This window comes from Glycine max, chromosome 11 (genome assembly GCF_000004515.6).
Source record: "Glycine max cultivar Williams 82 chromosome 11, Glycine_max_v4.0, whole genome shotgun sequence".
Lineage (NCBI taxonomy): Eukaryota > Viridiplantae > Streptophyta > Magnoliopsida > Fabales > Fabaceae > Glycine > Glycine max.
This window is the reverse complement of record NC_038247.2, coordinates 1,359,152-1,373,421: the sequence shown is the minus strand read 5'-3', so window position 1 is coordinate 1,373,421 and position 14,270 is coordinate 1,359,152. Positions and strand designations below refer to the sequence as shown.

The 14,270-nt window shown below is 33.1% G+C and overlaps 2 protein-coding genes across 2 annotated transcripts; one reads left to right on the top strand and one right to left on the bottom strand.

Annotated features, from left to right (window-relative positions):
• Window positions 1-6,652: 6,652 nt before the first annotated feature.
• On the top strand, window positions 6,653-8,757 carry LOC100810363 (40S ribosomal protein S2-4). The gene is made up of 2 exons (XM_003538196.5): window positions 6,653-7,465; window positions 8,449-8,757. The coding sequence occupies exons 1-2, from the start codon at window positions 6,797-6,799 to the stop codon at window positions 8,605-8,607; spliced, it is 828 nt and encodes a 275-aa protein (XP_003538244.1). The 5' UTR covers window positions 6,653-6,796; the 3' UTR covers window positions 8,608-8,757.
• Window positions 8,758-9,258: 501 nt separating this feature from the next.
• Window positions 9,259-13,504, bottom strand: LOC100780975 (BTB/POZ domain-containing protein POB1). The gene is made up of 6 exons (XM_006590437.4): window positions 13,182-13,504; window positions 12,793-12,885; window positions 11,101-11,222; window positions 10,906-10,969; window positions 10,415-10,694; window positions 9,259-10,228 (listed from the first exon to the last, which is right to left on the bottom strand). Exons 1-6 carry the CDS (start codon window positions 13,369-13,371, stop codon window positions 9,415-9,417), a joined length of 1,563 nt encoding a protein of 520 aa, XP_006590500.1. The 5' UTR covers window positions 13,372-13,504; the 3' UTR covers window positions 9,259-9,414.
• Window positions 13,505-14,270: the final 766 nt, after the last annotated feature.

Sequence of the window (14,270 nt, the reverse complement as noted above, 5' to 3'; positions counted from 1 at the left end):
ACCCATGGGGGAACTTCGAAGAATTGAAGAAAATGAGAAGAAAAGTTATTCTAACTCTGATCCCTTTCTAGCTCTGATAAACCTTTTTTGCTTTCTTTGATCCCTTTCTAGCTCTGATACCATATTAACAAGAGATATGAGTAATAGGTGAATTCTCAAATTCTGATTAATAGGTAATGGGGAGATACAAGGTTATATACAAAGTGTTTTAACCAACTTAACAATAACTAACTTTCTATGCCAGCTATTCTAACTAATTGTCATCTATTCTAACTAACTTTCATCCCTTTATACAACTGTAATAACTAACTTTCATCCCTTTATACAACTATAATAAACGTTAAATAAAAAGCAGAACAGTTATTTTCAATCATCTATTGGGGTGTGCGAATCGAATTGATTTTGTTCTATTTGCATATACTACTAATATTTTTACTTGATTTCAGTTAACTGTGATTGAGTTTTTTGAGTTTTGAATGTATTCTTGTATAGATTTTATGATTTTTAATTTTTAAATGTTATTATAATCATTTTTAATTAATTTAATAATCTAAAAAATATTTTTTTATTAAAAAAAATTGATTGATTTAAACCTAAAATATGGTTTAAATTTGAAATTAAAATAAGTACTTTGATTATAATTTAAAATTTAATATATTTTTACTTTAAAATATATTTATTTTTCTATATTTTAAGACAAAGACAGAAAAACCCGCGAGAGCATCATGCTTCAAAACCTCGATTCGAAACTGACTCAAGACTCAAAAAAATAACAGCATATAAGATCGAGTAAGCAATGTCCCGAATAAGACACTAGCATGCATGCATATGAAACTGTAATTAAAATTATAGTGCTGTTTTAAAATTTCTCACAACACTTTTTATAACAAATATATAAAAAGAAATATACATGATAAAATAAGAGATTTAATTAAATAAAATTAAAAAGTAAACTATAAAAATTATAAAAAAAAATTGTATGAATTTTTAGTGAAAATAACATTAATAACAAGCAATGCGCTGATTCTCAAAAAAAAAAAAAGAGAGAGAGAGAGAGAAAGAAAGAAGCAATTAGCTGTCTGAGATGTGATGATCACCCTCAAATAGAAATAAAACCAGTGAAGGTTTATCTTGTGCGCATATTATCATGTAATGCTGCCTAATAAAATATGGATGAATTTGGCGATCACTTCTGTCAAAGGGAATACCGGCCAGCTGTCTTGCACTTCCATAAATTAATAAGACATTTTAATTTATACAAAAAGTTTGCACATATTCTTATAATTAAGAGAAAAATAAAATAAAAGATAATATATATATATAATAGGAAAAAATAAGTTATAAAAAATCATTCCATCTATCTCGTTTTATTTATCAGTTTTAAAATATTTTTCTGTTTCAAACTATTTATCATTTTAAATCATTAAGAAAATGTTAATTATTTTTTATAATAATACTATAAGACATAAATTAATTTAACCTTATACCTTTATAATTTTTTATTTCAAAACACAGGGTTATTTAATTTAGTCATTACACTCTCCTTCTCTCCAAATCTTCCAATATTGAAGAGCATGAACAATTGAATGAGGAAAGATGGCTCTCCTTCATTCATTATTGTTCTCCTTCACTTGCCTTCCTTACCTCCTAAAATTTAAGAAAGATTTAGAAAACTGCAGATATATACTCCGTCTAGGACACTATAATTTTAATGAATAATGAAAAGTCAAAGACCATTAAAGTTCTTAAATTCTGTGACTGCGTCGTGTGTGTGTATATATATATATATATATATAAAATGTATATGCATGTATAAATTAAATAGGGACATGATATTATATTTTTAATTAAGAATAGTGGAATAATATCTTATAGTTAAGGAATATGAAAGGGAATATATGACATCATATATAGGAGAAAGAGTCGGCAACTTGGACCATTGTTAATGTCGGAGATGATCGTATAAATTAAATTAAAGCAGAGAACCCAGCAGATAACTGAACATGAGGTGGGTAAAAAAATTCGTGCGTTATTATGTTAACAACTTTGGTATCTCCATTCCCTCGGGACAGAACAAAGAACAAATTTGAGACATGGAACTATGGAAGTCTTTGTCAAGGGGAAGACGAAATTCCTAATAAACCCGGGTTTTTTACATGAATAAATCATTGTTCAATATATATATTCCTTTTGGCGCGTCTCTCTTTTATATATATATATATATATATATATATATATATATATATATATATATATATATATATATATAATTGAAGGGACTCCTTTAAAGTATATATATATATATATATATATATATATATATATATATATATATGATGTAATAATAATAAAAAAATTACTTTTTTATACAAAATTTACACAGTTAATTTCCCTTGTTCAGTTATAGCATTGTTCAGGTTATAACATGAAGACTTTATATATAATTTCATTATATTCAAACGAATGCGTAGATAACCTGTGCTTACAAACCACATGTATATTTAATTAAGGGAAGACAATTTGTTGAAATCAAATAATCATCCATATAACATTTTTTTCTTTAAATATTTAATGTAACTGCATTTCTAAAACTCAATTTTTTTAAATATTTGAAGCAGCTGCATAATCCACTAATCATGTCTATACTCTACAGTCATTAGTCATAACGATGGGCCTTCGATAGAAGTTGACATGCAGTAATCGGTTTTCGCTCTGTACTTCCATGGACCCCAACGTATGTGAATTTGTGTGCACATATATACAGTTTTAATTATTATTTTTTTCCTTTTCCCTGTTATTGTCTGTGTCAGTTTGGAAACAGCTTGGTTGAAACTTTCCGATTCTAATTCTTCATATCCATGCATGCATGGAGTATTGTTGAGCCTAATAAGCATCTTCTTTATATAAAGGTTGTTTTCAGCTTTATTTTCGCTAAAATTATTATCGTATCAAATCTTGTATTCGATATATCCTGTAGCTAGACGCCTTTAGTACTGCTAGTTAAAATCATTCTCTTAATTTTTTTCATCGCTTCATCATAATACATAATATCTATATATATACCCAACTCAAGCTGATTCCTCCATTATTAATTTTTGTTATTTGTTTACTAGTTTAGTCATCATTAGATTTACATGTAAAGGGCCTCTTGATAGGCAAGAGAGCCTTGTACCTATTGGGAGGAATGAACACAAAAATGGAGAGCATTTAAATTAGTATTCCTATCTATGAAACACGGACACTCCAGTCCCTTATCGTGTTCGGTGTCCGACACGTGTCCGTGTCAATGTTTGACACCGACACGACACCAATATTATGTTCTATATTTTGAACATTACAGGTGTTCGATGTTCATGTGTTCATGTCGTGTCTGGTGTTAGTGTCGGTGCTTCATATATTCCTACTAAACCTGAGTTGCACGAGAGTGGCACGAAATCTGGAGCCAACAAGGCTTGGTTTCAGTTTCAGAGTGTGTGGGAATTTTGCAAGGAAGACACTGGTAGAGAAATATTTGCACTCAAAGCTGGTCTAGCTGTTCTTCTTGTGTCTTTGCTTATATTATTTGAAGCCCCATACCAAATCTTTGGGCCCAATATTGTATGGGCCATTCTCACTGCTCTCCTTGTATTCGAGGACACGTACTGTTGGTATGTTGCTATTATCGTGCCATTGCGAATTACTAATTTGTTGCTATACATCTAAGTATAATATGCATTATATATATATCAATGTGTACAATACACGTATTTTGTATATTGGATTTTGATGGTTACATGGTTGTGAATTTTAAAGGAGCAACATTTAATCGAGGGTTTAATCGAGCACTTGGAACCTTGGCGGCGGGAATCTTGGCCATTGTTGTTGCTGAGACAGCACTTTCAGTGTGAATCACAATTAATCATATACAAAATAAATATACACGGTGTGAATTTACACTGTCTAAACCTGTACAGTGTAATTTTATACAATGTAGAAGTCAATTCTAATAAAATTCTAATTCCTACTAAACTTAGCACATAAAATAATATACATATAATTGAAATTTTAAATTAATTACTTTAATTAAATTCTCATGAAAATTAATTTTCAATGTCAATTATATTTCTTGAGATTAAAGATAAATTACAATTAATCATACACAAAGTAAATCTACACATTTACATGGTTTAAACTTGTACAATGTAAGAATCAATTCTAATAAAATTTTAATTCCTACTAGATTTAGCACATAAAATAATATACATATAATTGAAATTTTAAATTAATTACTTTAATTAAATTCTCATGGAAATTAATTTTTAATGTCGATTATATTTTTACATATCACACAACATAGAACTTTCTATAATGAGTTATAATATAAAAAATAAAAAGGAGTGTGTATTTTTTAAATTTTAAAATCAAATTCACAAATCATTTTCTTTGGTTTTGAAAATGAATATAAAATATTAAAATATTTTAAAAATCATTCTAGCTTTATTTTTGTCAAACACATTTCTTGAAAATTGTATTTAAAAATAAAAAATAAAAAACTTGCAATCACCTCAAATTACCTCAAATGAGCTCAAAACTATTCATTTATAATTTGTAACAAATTTTACCCACGAGTATTTGTATGTATTAGTTTCTTTTTTATTTTTACATATCTATATATTTCTTTTGCCCCTGTTTAGTAGGAAAGAAGTAGAAGAGAGAAGATAAAATTAATTTATGTTGTCTAGTATAAAAGTGAAAATATTTTAATGGAATCTACTATAATAATTTTCATTTATTTTTATTCATTTCTCTATTTATCACTTTATATTTTCTCTATTCATATAGTTTTCTTAAAAATGCACTCTCAATAAATATTTTCTATGCAATATAATTTTTTATATAACTTTTAGTTTATGCAAATTAGTTCAAATATCCCCTAACATTCTCACATGCATCATATGAGTACAATTTCTAGTACTTTATATAAAATTAAAGATATTTAAGTAATTTTAAATTATGTGAACTCACTTACATGAATACCTTAGGCCCCTTGTAAGCTTTTTTTTTTTAAAAAAAAAAAACAACAACGAACTTTTAGATTTTAAATTTTGGTTTTGGTTTTTTTCTAATTTTTAGTTTTAAACTTCAAAATTTTTAAAAACAACAGCCAGCGTTTAGATTTTAAAATTTGGTTTTGCTTTTTTTTTTTTTTAAATAGTTTCAAAATAAACTTATTTTGAAAATTTATTGTCCAATTAAAATGGAATCATGGGTGTTATTATGTGGTGTGATGATGACGAAGACAATGACAACAATTGCGGTGACAATGTCATCAGTGGTGATGGTAGTGTCTGTGATGACTATAATGGTGTTGCCAATGCGAGTGCTGAAGGTGGTGGTGACAACAACAATGACAGTGATGATAACAGCAACAATGACGGTGGTGATTGCTATAGTGGTGGGAATAGAAAGATCATTGTAAAATATAATGAAAGCAAATTTTTTTAACGTTGAAAATCAAGTTAAAAATCATTAATCCTTTTATCTTGGTTTTCAAATGAGAAAGTGTTTTAAAATTGAGTTAAAAATCATTTCAACTCCCTTTTTTGCCAAATGTGTTTTGGTTTAAAAATAAAAAATAAAAAACTCACCATCGCTCCAAACGAGCCCTTAATCATTAAGGCCCAGTTTGGGGGTGATTTTTAACTAAGTTTCAAAATTTTTAAAAAAGAGCCAAATTTTAGTTTTTAAATTTAGTTTTTTTTTCTTCCAAATTTTTAGTTTCAAAATAAACTCACTATAAAAGTTTCTTATCCTACTAAAATTAGTCTTAGAACGCTTTTGATATTGTGGTGGTGACGATAATGACAATGATGGTTATAATAGTGCTGATGTTAGTGGTGATAGTGACAACGACAACCATGACCATAACATTGGTGATAGTGGTAATAACGATGATGTGAATAAGTGGTAGTAATAATAAGAGTAATGACGATGACGACAACAAAAGGTCCATTGTCAAATGTATGAAGTGTGTATTTTTTAATACTAAAAATTAAATACACAAATCCTTTTTTATTGGTTTTGAAAATGAATAATTATAATGGTCACAACAGAAAAGACTATTGTTAAATGAGTGAGAGTACCTGTTTTCTCAAAACTAAAAATTAAATTCATAATTTTTTTCTTGGTTTTAAAAAACAAATGTAAATATATTTTAAAATGAGTTAAAAATCATTTTAACTTTATTTTTGTTAAACATTTTTTATTTTAAAAATTGCTTTTGAAAACAAAAATTTCCAACCACCCTAAATGAGTCCTAAACTACTCATTTCTAATTTGTAACAAATTTTACTCACAGATATTTGAATGTACTGGTTTCTTTTGTATTATAAAATTTCTTTTGCTCTTGTTTAGTAGGAAAGAAGTAAAAGAGAAGATAAAATTAATTTATGTTGTGTGGTATGAAAAAAGAAAGTTGAAATATTTTAATGGAACCTATTATATTACTTCTCATTTATTTATTTATTTTTATCTTTTCTCTATTTATTCTCTATCTAATTAACGCCTTTAATTTTTATTTTATTTCTCACTTTTTTTCATATTTTCTTATTATTATTATCCAGCATTTTTGTTTTTAATATACCAAACCCTTACCTTTGCAGTAGTTTGTCCCCAGCAGGAATATCTTATCCCATCAAAACATATACCCAAACACACCCTCTCTCTCTCCACATAAACCCTACAAAAACACATACAAACCTAATCCACGTATCTTCTAAACGCCGCACTCTCTTTTCTTCCTCAGAAACACATCCTAATGGCAGAGCGCGGAGGTGGCGATCGTGGCGGCGACCGTGGCGGTTTCGGACGTGGATTCGGCGGGCGAGGACGCGGAGGTGACAGGGGCCGAGGCCGGCGCCGAGGCCCCCGCCGCGAGGAAGAGGAGAAGTGGGTCCCAGTGACCAAACTGGGCCGCCTGGTGAAGGAGGGAAGAATCCGAAGCCTTGAACAGATCTACCTCCACTCGCTCCCGATCAAGGAGCACCAGATCATCGACACGCTCGTGGGTCCCACCCTCAAGGACGAGGTGATGAAGATCACGCCGGTCCAGAAGCAGACCCGGGCCGGGCAGAGGACCCGGTTCAAGGCCTTCGTCGTCGTCGGAGACAACAACGGCCACGTCGGGCTGGGCGTGAAGTGCAGCAAGGAAGTGGCGACAGCTATTCGTGGCGCGATTATTCTGGCGAAGCTGTCTGTTATCCCCGTGAGGAGGGGGTACTGGGGGAACAAGATCGGGAAGCCCCACACCGTCCCGTGCAAGGTTACGGGGAAGTGCGGCTCCGTTACCGTTAGGATGGTTCCCGCGCCGAGAGGTTCGGGGATCGTGGCGGCTAGGGTTCCCAAGAAGGTGCTGCAGTTCGCGGGGATTGATGATGTTTTCACCTCCTCCAGAGGATCCACCAAGACCCTCGGCAACTTCGTTAAGGTTTGTGTATTTTTTTACCAATTTGTTACTTTTCATATTTTAGATTGCCGACGACATTGTAAAAATTTAGGGCAAATTAGGGTCGTGCTTCAAATGTGACAATTAATTTTTTCTTATTTATGTGGATTTTAATTTTTATTTATTTTAAATTCATTCGAGGTTTTTTGCGATTATTGTCTGCAATGCGTGAGTGTTGAAATTGGGGAAAAAATTGTCACAGTTGCAATTGCGGAGTTCAATTTGAAACCTTTGTGTTTTATATTTTTATGTGAATTTTTATTTATCGTATTTGAGTGTTTCTGATGGGCTTTGTTTTGATTTTGTGTTTTGGATTATCTTTGTTTAATGGAATAATTCGTTTTCTTTTTGTTTGAATGTTTCGTTATTGATTGTTGATGAGGATGTTTTAGACTACCGAATTCATGTATAGTTCTACTGTTCTACCTTTTGCCTGTGTTTCTAACTTAGAAGACAGTCTACTCTTCAAGAGAGGTAGTTCCATTGTATGGCTTTTTGTGTATGAATGTGTTTGAATAAACTACCAATTTTGTCTCTGAAGTATTACTGTTTCTTCTAAGTAGTTTCTAAAGCAATAAAACTATTTGAGTAATTTTCTAAGTATTGATTATTGAATAATCTTCACCCAGTACCTATGTTAATGTATTTTAGTAAAGTTTGGAGCCCCATTTGAAAGATCTTTTAATATTCGAGGCACTATTTAGTATTGATTTTAATGTATTTGAGGCACTATTTCTCAATGTAAGTTAGTCTATGGTGTCTTTGCTGCAATTGAAGGCATTCAAAATGCATCATGGATCACTTGTGTGATTTGTTACTCGTGTGTCTATGTGCATGATCCTTTGTTAGAGAGGCCAGTGTGTATCTATGTGCATGATCCTTTGGTATAGAGGCTAATGTCCATGAAAGAATTGCTCTAATATTGTTTTAGTACCCATAATGATGTTGCTTTGTATTTTTGACAGGCTACTTTTGATTGCTTGATGAAAACCTATGGATTCCTGACACCAGAATTCTGGAAGGAGACTCGCTTCTCCAAATCTCCATTCCAAGAGTACACAGATCTACTGGCAAAACCAACAGGAAAGACTCTAATCTTGGAGGAGGAAAGGGTGGATGCTTGATTTGCTAGTTTTGCTTTATGGATGTTTTAGGAACTTTATTACTTTACATACTTTGTTGGTTCTGTGCTTTACTTTTGGTTTTGATAGACGGTATGTCTCTGTATGCATTTTGATTGTTTCCAAGTTTTAATTGACTGCAGTTGAGTACCATAGATTTCTACCTGTTTAATTTGGTTGTTGCATCCAAATAACAGAACTGCATTGCCCCGTCTAGCTTCTCAGTTGAAATATAAAAGTGATTTTTTTTATAAATAAAAATAAAAATGAGGAACGGCTTGAAAACAATGCTTCTGCGATGCTTATACGACGGATAATGAGATTGTAGTTGTTATTATTGAAATTAAAACAACAAAGTTTAGCTGGGCAATATCTTGTGATTTTGTAATGAAGAGGATCGAATTCGGTGGATGATTTTCTCGCATTTTCTAATGAAATTAGGGGAGAGATGAAGTAAACATTAGATACGGTTGTCGCTGAGCCTATCATCATTGGCCTTAGTATTTTCATGATAGGTAATTATAATTACATGTTCTCCAATTTTGTCAATATACATAAATATAAGACCGAGGTGGGTTAATTATGAATGTGATAGTGTGACATCGTTCAGTATTTACACCAGTTCGAGTAAGCAATGTCATGACAGTCAATGTCTACACCAGTTCGGAACTATTCTACAATCAAATTATTAGTATGTATAATTACACCAAATCCTATTCTTTCATCTCCTTAATGCAGTTAGAGACAGAAAAATATAGGACATTAGTCATCAAAAGCTAGAAAGTAGAGAGCACCAATCCTACAAAGGAGTCATTGTCTAATAGTAAGTTCAGCCCTTAGATGAAGTAATCCCTTGATGAAAAAATGGCTATCGTCTGCTATGAATGCAGTCCATGGAATACCAAACAGGTTCCTATACCCTACAGCCTTGCCCGCCGTGAAAGTATAATCTCCCTTGCACCTGCTTATATACTCCTCAGTCGATTTTGATCTAGCAGCAAATTCATAGTCAACATGAAGAGATACTGATCCCTTGAATTGCACTGCTAAGAAAAGCCCAAAGCAATGAGATGCATTTTGCTGGTCCATATTGCAGCGAGCTGACAAGAAAAACCATTGCTCCCCTAGGGGGAATGCTTGAGAGTAAATTCGAGCATTAGGAAAAAATTGTGCACATTCTTCTTTCTTTAGGTCCAGGTATACCACACACCGTGGACGGGGCAATGCAAATTCAACCACCTTCACATGGCGGAGCTTGTAAGCTCGCTCCACCAATCGAGAGTAGGTGGTGCCAGCATCTTGTGCAGCAAGAGACCGTTGTCGATATGGTGTCTCTGCCTTGTAGAAGAGAGCTTCAAGAACAACATTTGATGCAAAGTCAGGATGGAAGTCATTGCATGTTAAGACCTTCTTAAGCTTTCGGGAGCTCATGTATGGAAAACGGATGAGTCGACCAAGGCGTGCTTCAAGGACATCTTTCCGGTCCTCAATTTTTGGATAATGTATCCTAGCCCACTTGAGCACAAACTCAAAGACAACATCCTCTGAAGGCATCTGGAGGTCATCACTAGATAGCACTGCTTCAATGCCAGCCAAGGGTAAATTCAGCAGTTCATCTGCAAACCTAGATTATTCAATGAAGAAGAACTTCTTATAAGTCCATGAGTTTGCAAAGCAAAATAAAGTAGGAGCCAAGAAAAAAAGAGAGGAAACTAAGAATGGAAATAAGAACAAAAATTGCAATAACTAATGGTTGAAGAAAAAACAAATCACCCAGATAAAAGGAAACATTTAGAAGTAAGAAACTTACTTTGTTATGTCTCTGTAGTGTGTGGCAAGAAACAACTTTGCTGTGTCTACCAGTGGTTGAATTGCATCTAATGTCAAAATGTTTGAAGGAAGATCCAAATAAAGTAAGGCAGACTCACAGGTCATAGGCATTAACCCCAACATCCTACTGCAATACCTTATGCATGACATAACCTCAAATTTATCTGCAGCCATCAGCACGTCCAATACAGCAGCAGATGTCGTTCTTGATAAAGTATTACTATACATAAAATTAAGTAGGTCCATAACGGCAGCCTCTTCTGCTCCAATGATAATTTAAAAAGGAGAAATGCGTTAGCTGACATTTGTACATTAAAAAACTAACGTAAGCATTATAAAGTCTACAAACTAAAGGAGAGGGTGGGCAAAGAGAAGGACAAAAACCTTCAGCTCATACAATCAATTCTTGGAGAAGGGAAAAAAAAAACCACAATATTATTCTCATTGAAATATTACATATCCTGCAATTACCAGAATCATGGATTTGAAGAGTCACATTTTGTTGCTTAGACTCTCGCGTCACATTTGAAAACAACTACAAGAAGCATAAAACAAGGAGTCATCTAATGTAGGAGTACTTGGAAACAACCTCAATAATTAAAAAGCAAATTAACAACAAAGGAATTTGAGTTGAAAAGGAACACAGGGCATAGTACAGCACCATACCTTGTAAAAGAAGGGGCTTTTTTCTGCAAGAATTGGAGAACTTATCTGTATGGTCCTAACTCTAAGAACTTTTGACCAACTCATGCCCAATGATGAATCATTGCCATGAGAAACTTCATCACCTACAAAAGTAATACTGTAATCATAAGAACCATATCACAAACTGTGACAGTTAAATTAATACATAAATATTTAACATTTTTACTGCACAGAAGATGCAGTTTACAGATGGACATATTCATTTTCAACCAGCAACGTGTAAGATTCTTGTGTCATGATTACCACTGAAAGCATCCATAAATTATCAGATCATAATCAATGAAGGTAATCAGAAAGTGTTTCCAAATCACACAATGGACTCATCAGTTGAACTTGTTTTGATGTGTTAGATTTGATTTGCTTGTACTAATAGTCACACAATGACCACAGCACAAACTCACGAGTAAGTTCCAATCATTACGACAGTAAGGCCAAATCTCTTTAGCCACATATCCTTGTCACTAAATTTATCATTCCTATATTGCCTGGACAAAATCCATTCAATATTAGTTTCTACTATCACAAAACTGAATGATCAATTTCCTCCTAAAATTAAAAAATCTAGACATGGTAGTTAAAATCGGGATTCAAATTGTAAATTCCCACAATTTTATGATTTTATCCCTTTCAACAATTCAAATTATAGCTAAAATCGAACATGAGGTAAAATCCTTCTAAAATCGCAATTTAAATCCCAAAATTGCAAAAATCATAAGAATTTATGATTTCTCTGGCTATTCATTTTGGCATTTGACCAAATTCATTTTTTGCTGGCCCACTTTTTGGTTTTCCTTCTCAACTCAACCTTGACACTGTGGGAAGCATTATCTTCTTTGATTTGTCAGGTGAACCCTAATTGCTTTTCTTCTTCCTCTGTTCAACTTCACAGTGCTTCCATTATTCTCCAAGCATTCTTCTTCCTCCGTCTGAGGCTCCAACTCCAAGCCATTCCATTCTTCCTCTGTTCGAACCTTTGTTTGCTATACAGGTTTGCGTTTTTTCACTTTTCGGCTTTTGCTGTTGCTTGTTCAAACCAACAAAGACACATCCAGTCATCTAGATTGTAGGATTAGAGTATTACTATTTGCATTTGGTGTTTAAGTCATATACCATGTAATTGTCAGGTTTTTTACTACTTTATAGGTTATGACTTATGATACATGACATTTTATGGAATACGGATTGAGAATATGTGATAGAGATCCAACATGCCATCCCAAAGACACTTTGTGACATGACATTGGTGGTCCAATGACTAGGTCCAAGACTAAGAGGGTGAAGCAAACTTTGCAAGGACTAATGATGGAGATCAAGTCAGCTCAAGCTGGATTGGAGGCTACACAGAATGGGTCACTTTTGGGATGGTGTGCTGGATCTCTATCAAATATACAATTTGCATTTTTTACCTCTCTTCTGAATTTAAGGTAAAATGCAGATTTTAACTACCTTGGTCACTCAAGATTCATATACATAGCAGACAAATACGTGCAAATATTTATATATTTAATTATATTCAGTATTTAAGACACAAGAAGAAACCAACTACACCAAGTGGGGTCATGAAGCATTAGCCTGAGATTTGATAATAATAATAACAATCCAAGCTATTGAAAAAAAAGGAATAGATCCACATGTTATGAGTTATCACAAAACCTGAAAGTGATGCCTCAGTGATTGCCACAACTTCCTCTGCATCTGGTAAATTACAATTTAATTTTTCCTCAGGTTGCAAGAGGACATCATTGGCTGAAAAACAAAAGCATTTGAATTTGTCAGGGACAAGAATACTGCACTTATCAAACCAAATTAATAAGTTGTAACTTGTAACCTAGTAAAGACTTTGCTTCCCAATTCCCAAGAATCACACCCGAATTTGAATATTCAATAAACCAATTGGAGAGCGTCTAGGGTTGGGATACCACAAAGACAACAGAATATAGTAATACATGTGGTAAATTTGAGTATATTATTAGACCTAGCAAATTTAATTTAAGAAGCAGAATTGAAGTGTTTGTGTGTGTGTGTGAAAGACTCAAAGTTACCTTTCATAAGAGAGAGTCTGCGTCTCTTACGATTTGGAGCGAGGGTAGAGAGAGAATGGGATTGGGCGCGGATGAAATGAGGGTCGGGTATAACCTCAATGTTGAGAATTCGGTCTGAGAAATTGATGTTGTTGAATGCGAACGAGAAGTTACACTTCGTACCAACATCATCTGTGTCGGCCTCTGTCATTTTAAATCCTTTGAGTATTTTGATTTGTTATTTGTTGTTTGTAATAATAAGCATCTCGTAATATAGCAAGGACAGACACGGCCCAGAGGGGGTTTCGAACACTTGTATGAGAAATAGGAGTAACCAACAAGCCAGACGCACAGTTTTGTTTTATTTTATTTTATTATTTATTGCGGAAAACACAGTTTACTTACACGTGTCATATGTCATATAACAATGATAGACGAACACGCATTTTAAGTGCGTTTTTCTAATAAATGCGTGTTTTGTTTTCACTGAGTTACAATTGATTATAAGTTAATCCAACTTAAGATAGCTTAAGTCATGAATCAAAAAATTTATATTAAACTTTACTTAAAGATCAATTCTAATCAAAATCATTTAAAATTACATTACAACCAAAATCAATTAATTTTACTGTCGTTCATGGAAACACTTTAGTATTGGAGCTAGCCAAAATATCATTTCCACCGGCCTTATGGGTCCAATCTACAACAGAAAATAACACCAACAGAAATGCTTTTTATTACAAATTTCGCCTAAATTGCACGAATGACGTGACAACGAGTCCCCTTTTAATGTTGTGTTTCAATTGTAATTTTGCGTTTCTGTTTCAACTTTCGATTGCAACAGAGGACCCGTTAAATAAACTTCTTCAAGATCTGCAATTCCCTTCCTCGCTCGATTCCTTTCAATTCATAGATTGGAAAGGAGTAAAATGCGATGGTTATCAGGTCTTGACAGCTAATAGAGTCATTATTGTGGCATTTCACCGAACGTCTCATGGACGGTTAATAAGGGTCTGTGTTTGTGTAAATTGGGGGAGTGCGGTTAGCCAATGCCCAATTATTTCAGTTCGAATAAACAACCATAGTCTCAATTATATGTGTTGTTGAGGA

Coding starts and splice junctions, on each gene's coding strand:
- LOC100780975 (XM_006590437.4), bottom strand. CDS start 13,371: ATGACAGAGGCCGACACAGATGATGTTGGTACGAAGTGTAACTTCTCG. Junction 12,886..13,181: donor CAGACTCTCTCTTATGAAAG/GTAACTTTGAGT, acceptor TTTGTTTTTCAG/CCAATGATGTCCTCTTGCAA. Junction 10,229..10,414: donor CACTACAGAGACATAACAAA/GTAAGTTTCTTA, acceptor TGAATAATCTAG/GTTTGCAGATGAACTGCTGA.
- LOC100810363 (XM_003538196.5), top strand. CDS start 6,797: ATGGCAGAGCGCGGAGGTGGCGATCGTGGCGGCGACCGTGGCGGTTTC. Junction 7,466..8,448: donor CCCTCGGCAACTTCGTTAAG/GTTTGTGTATTT, acceptor TATTTTTGACAG/GCTACTTTTGATTGCTTGAT.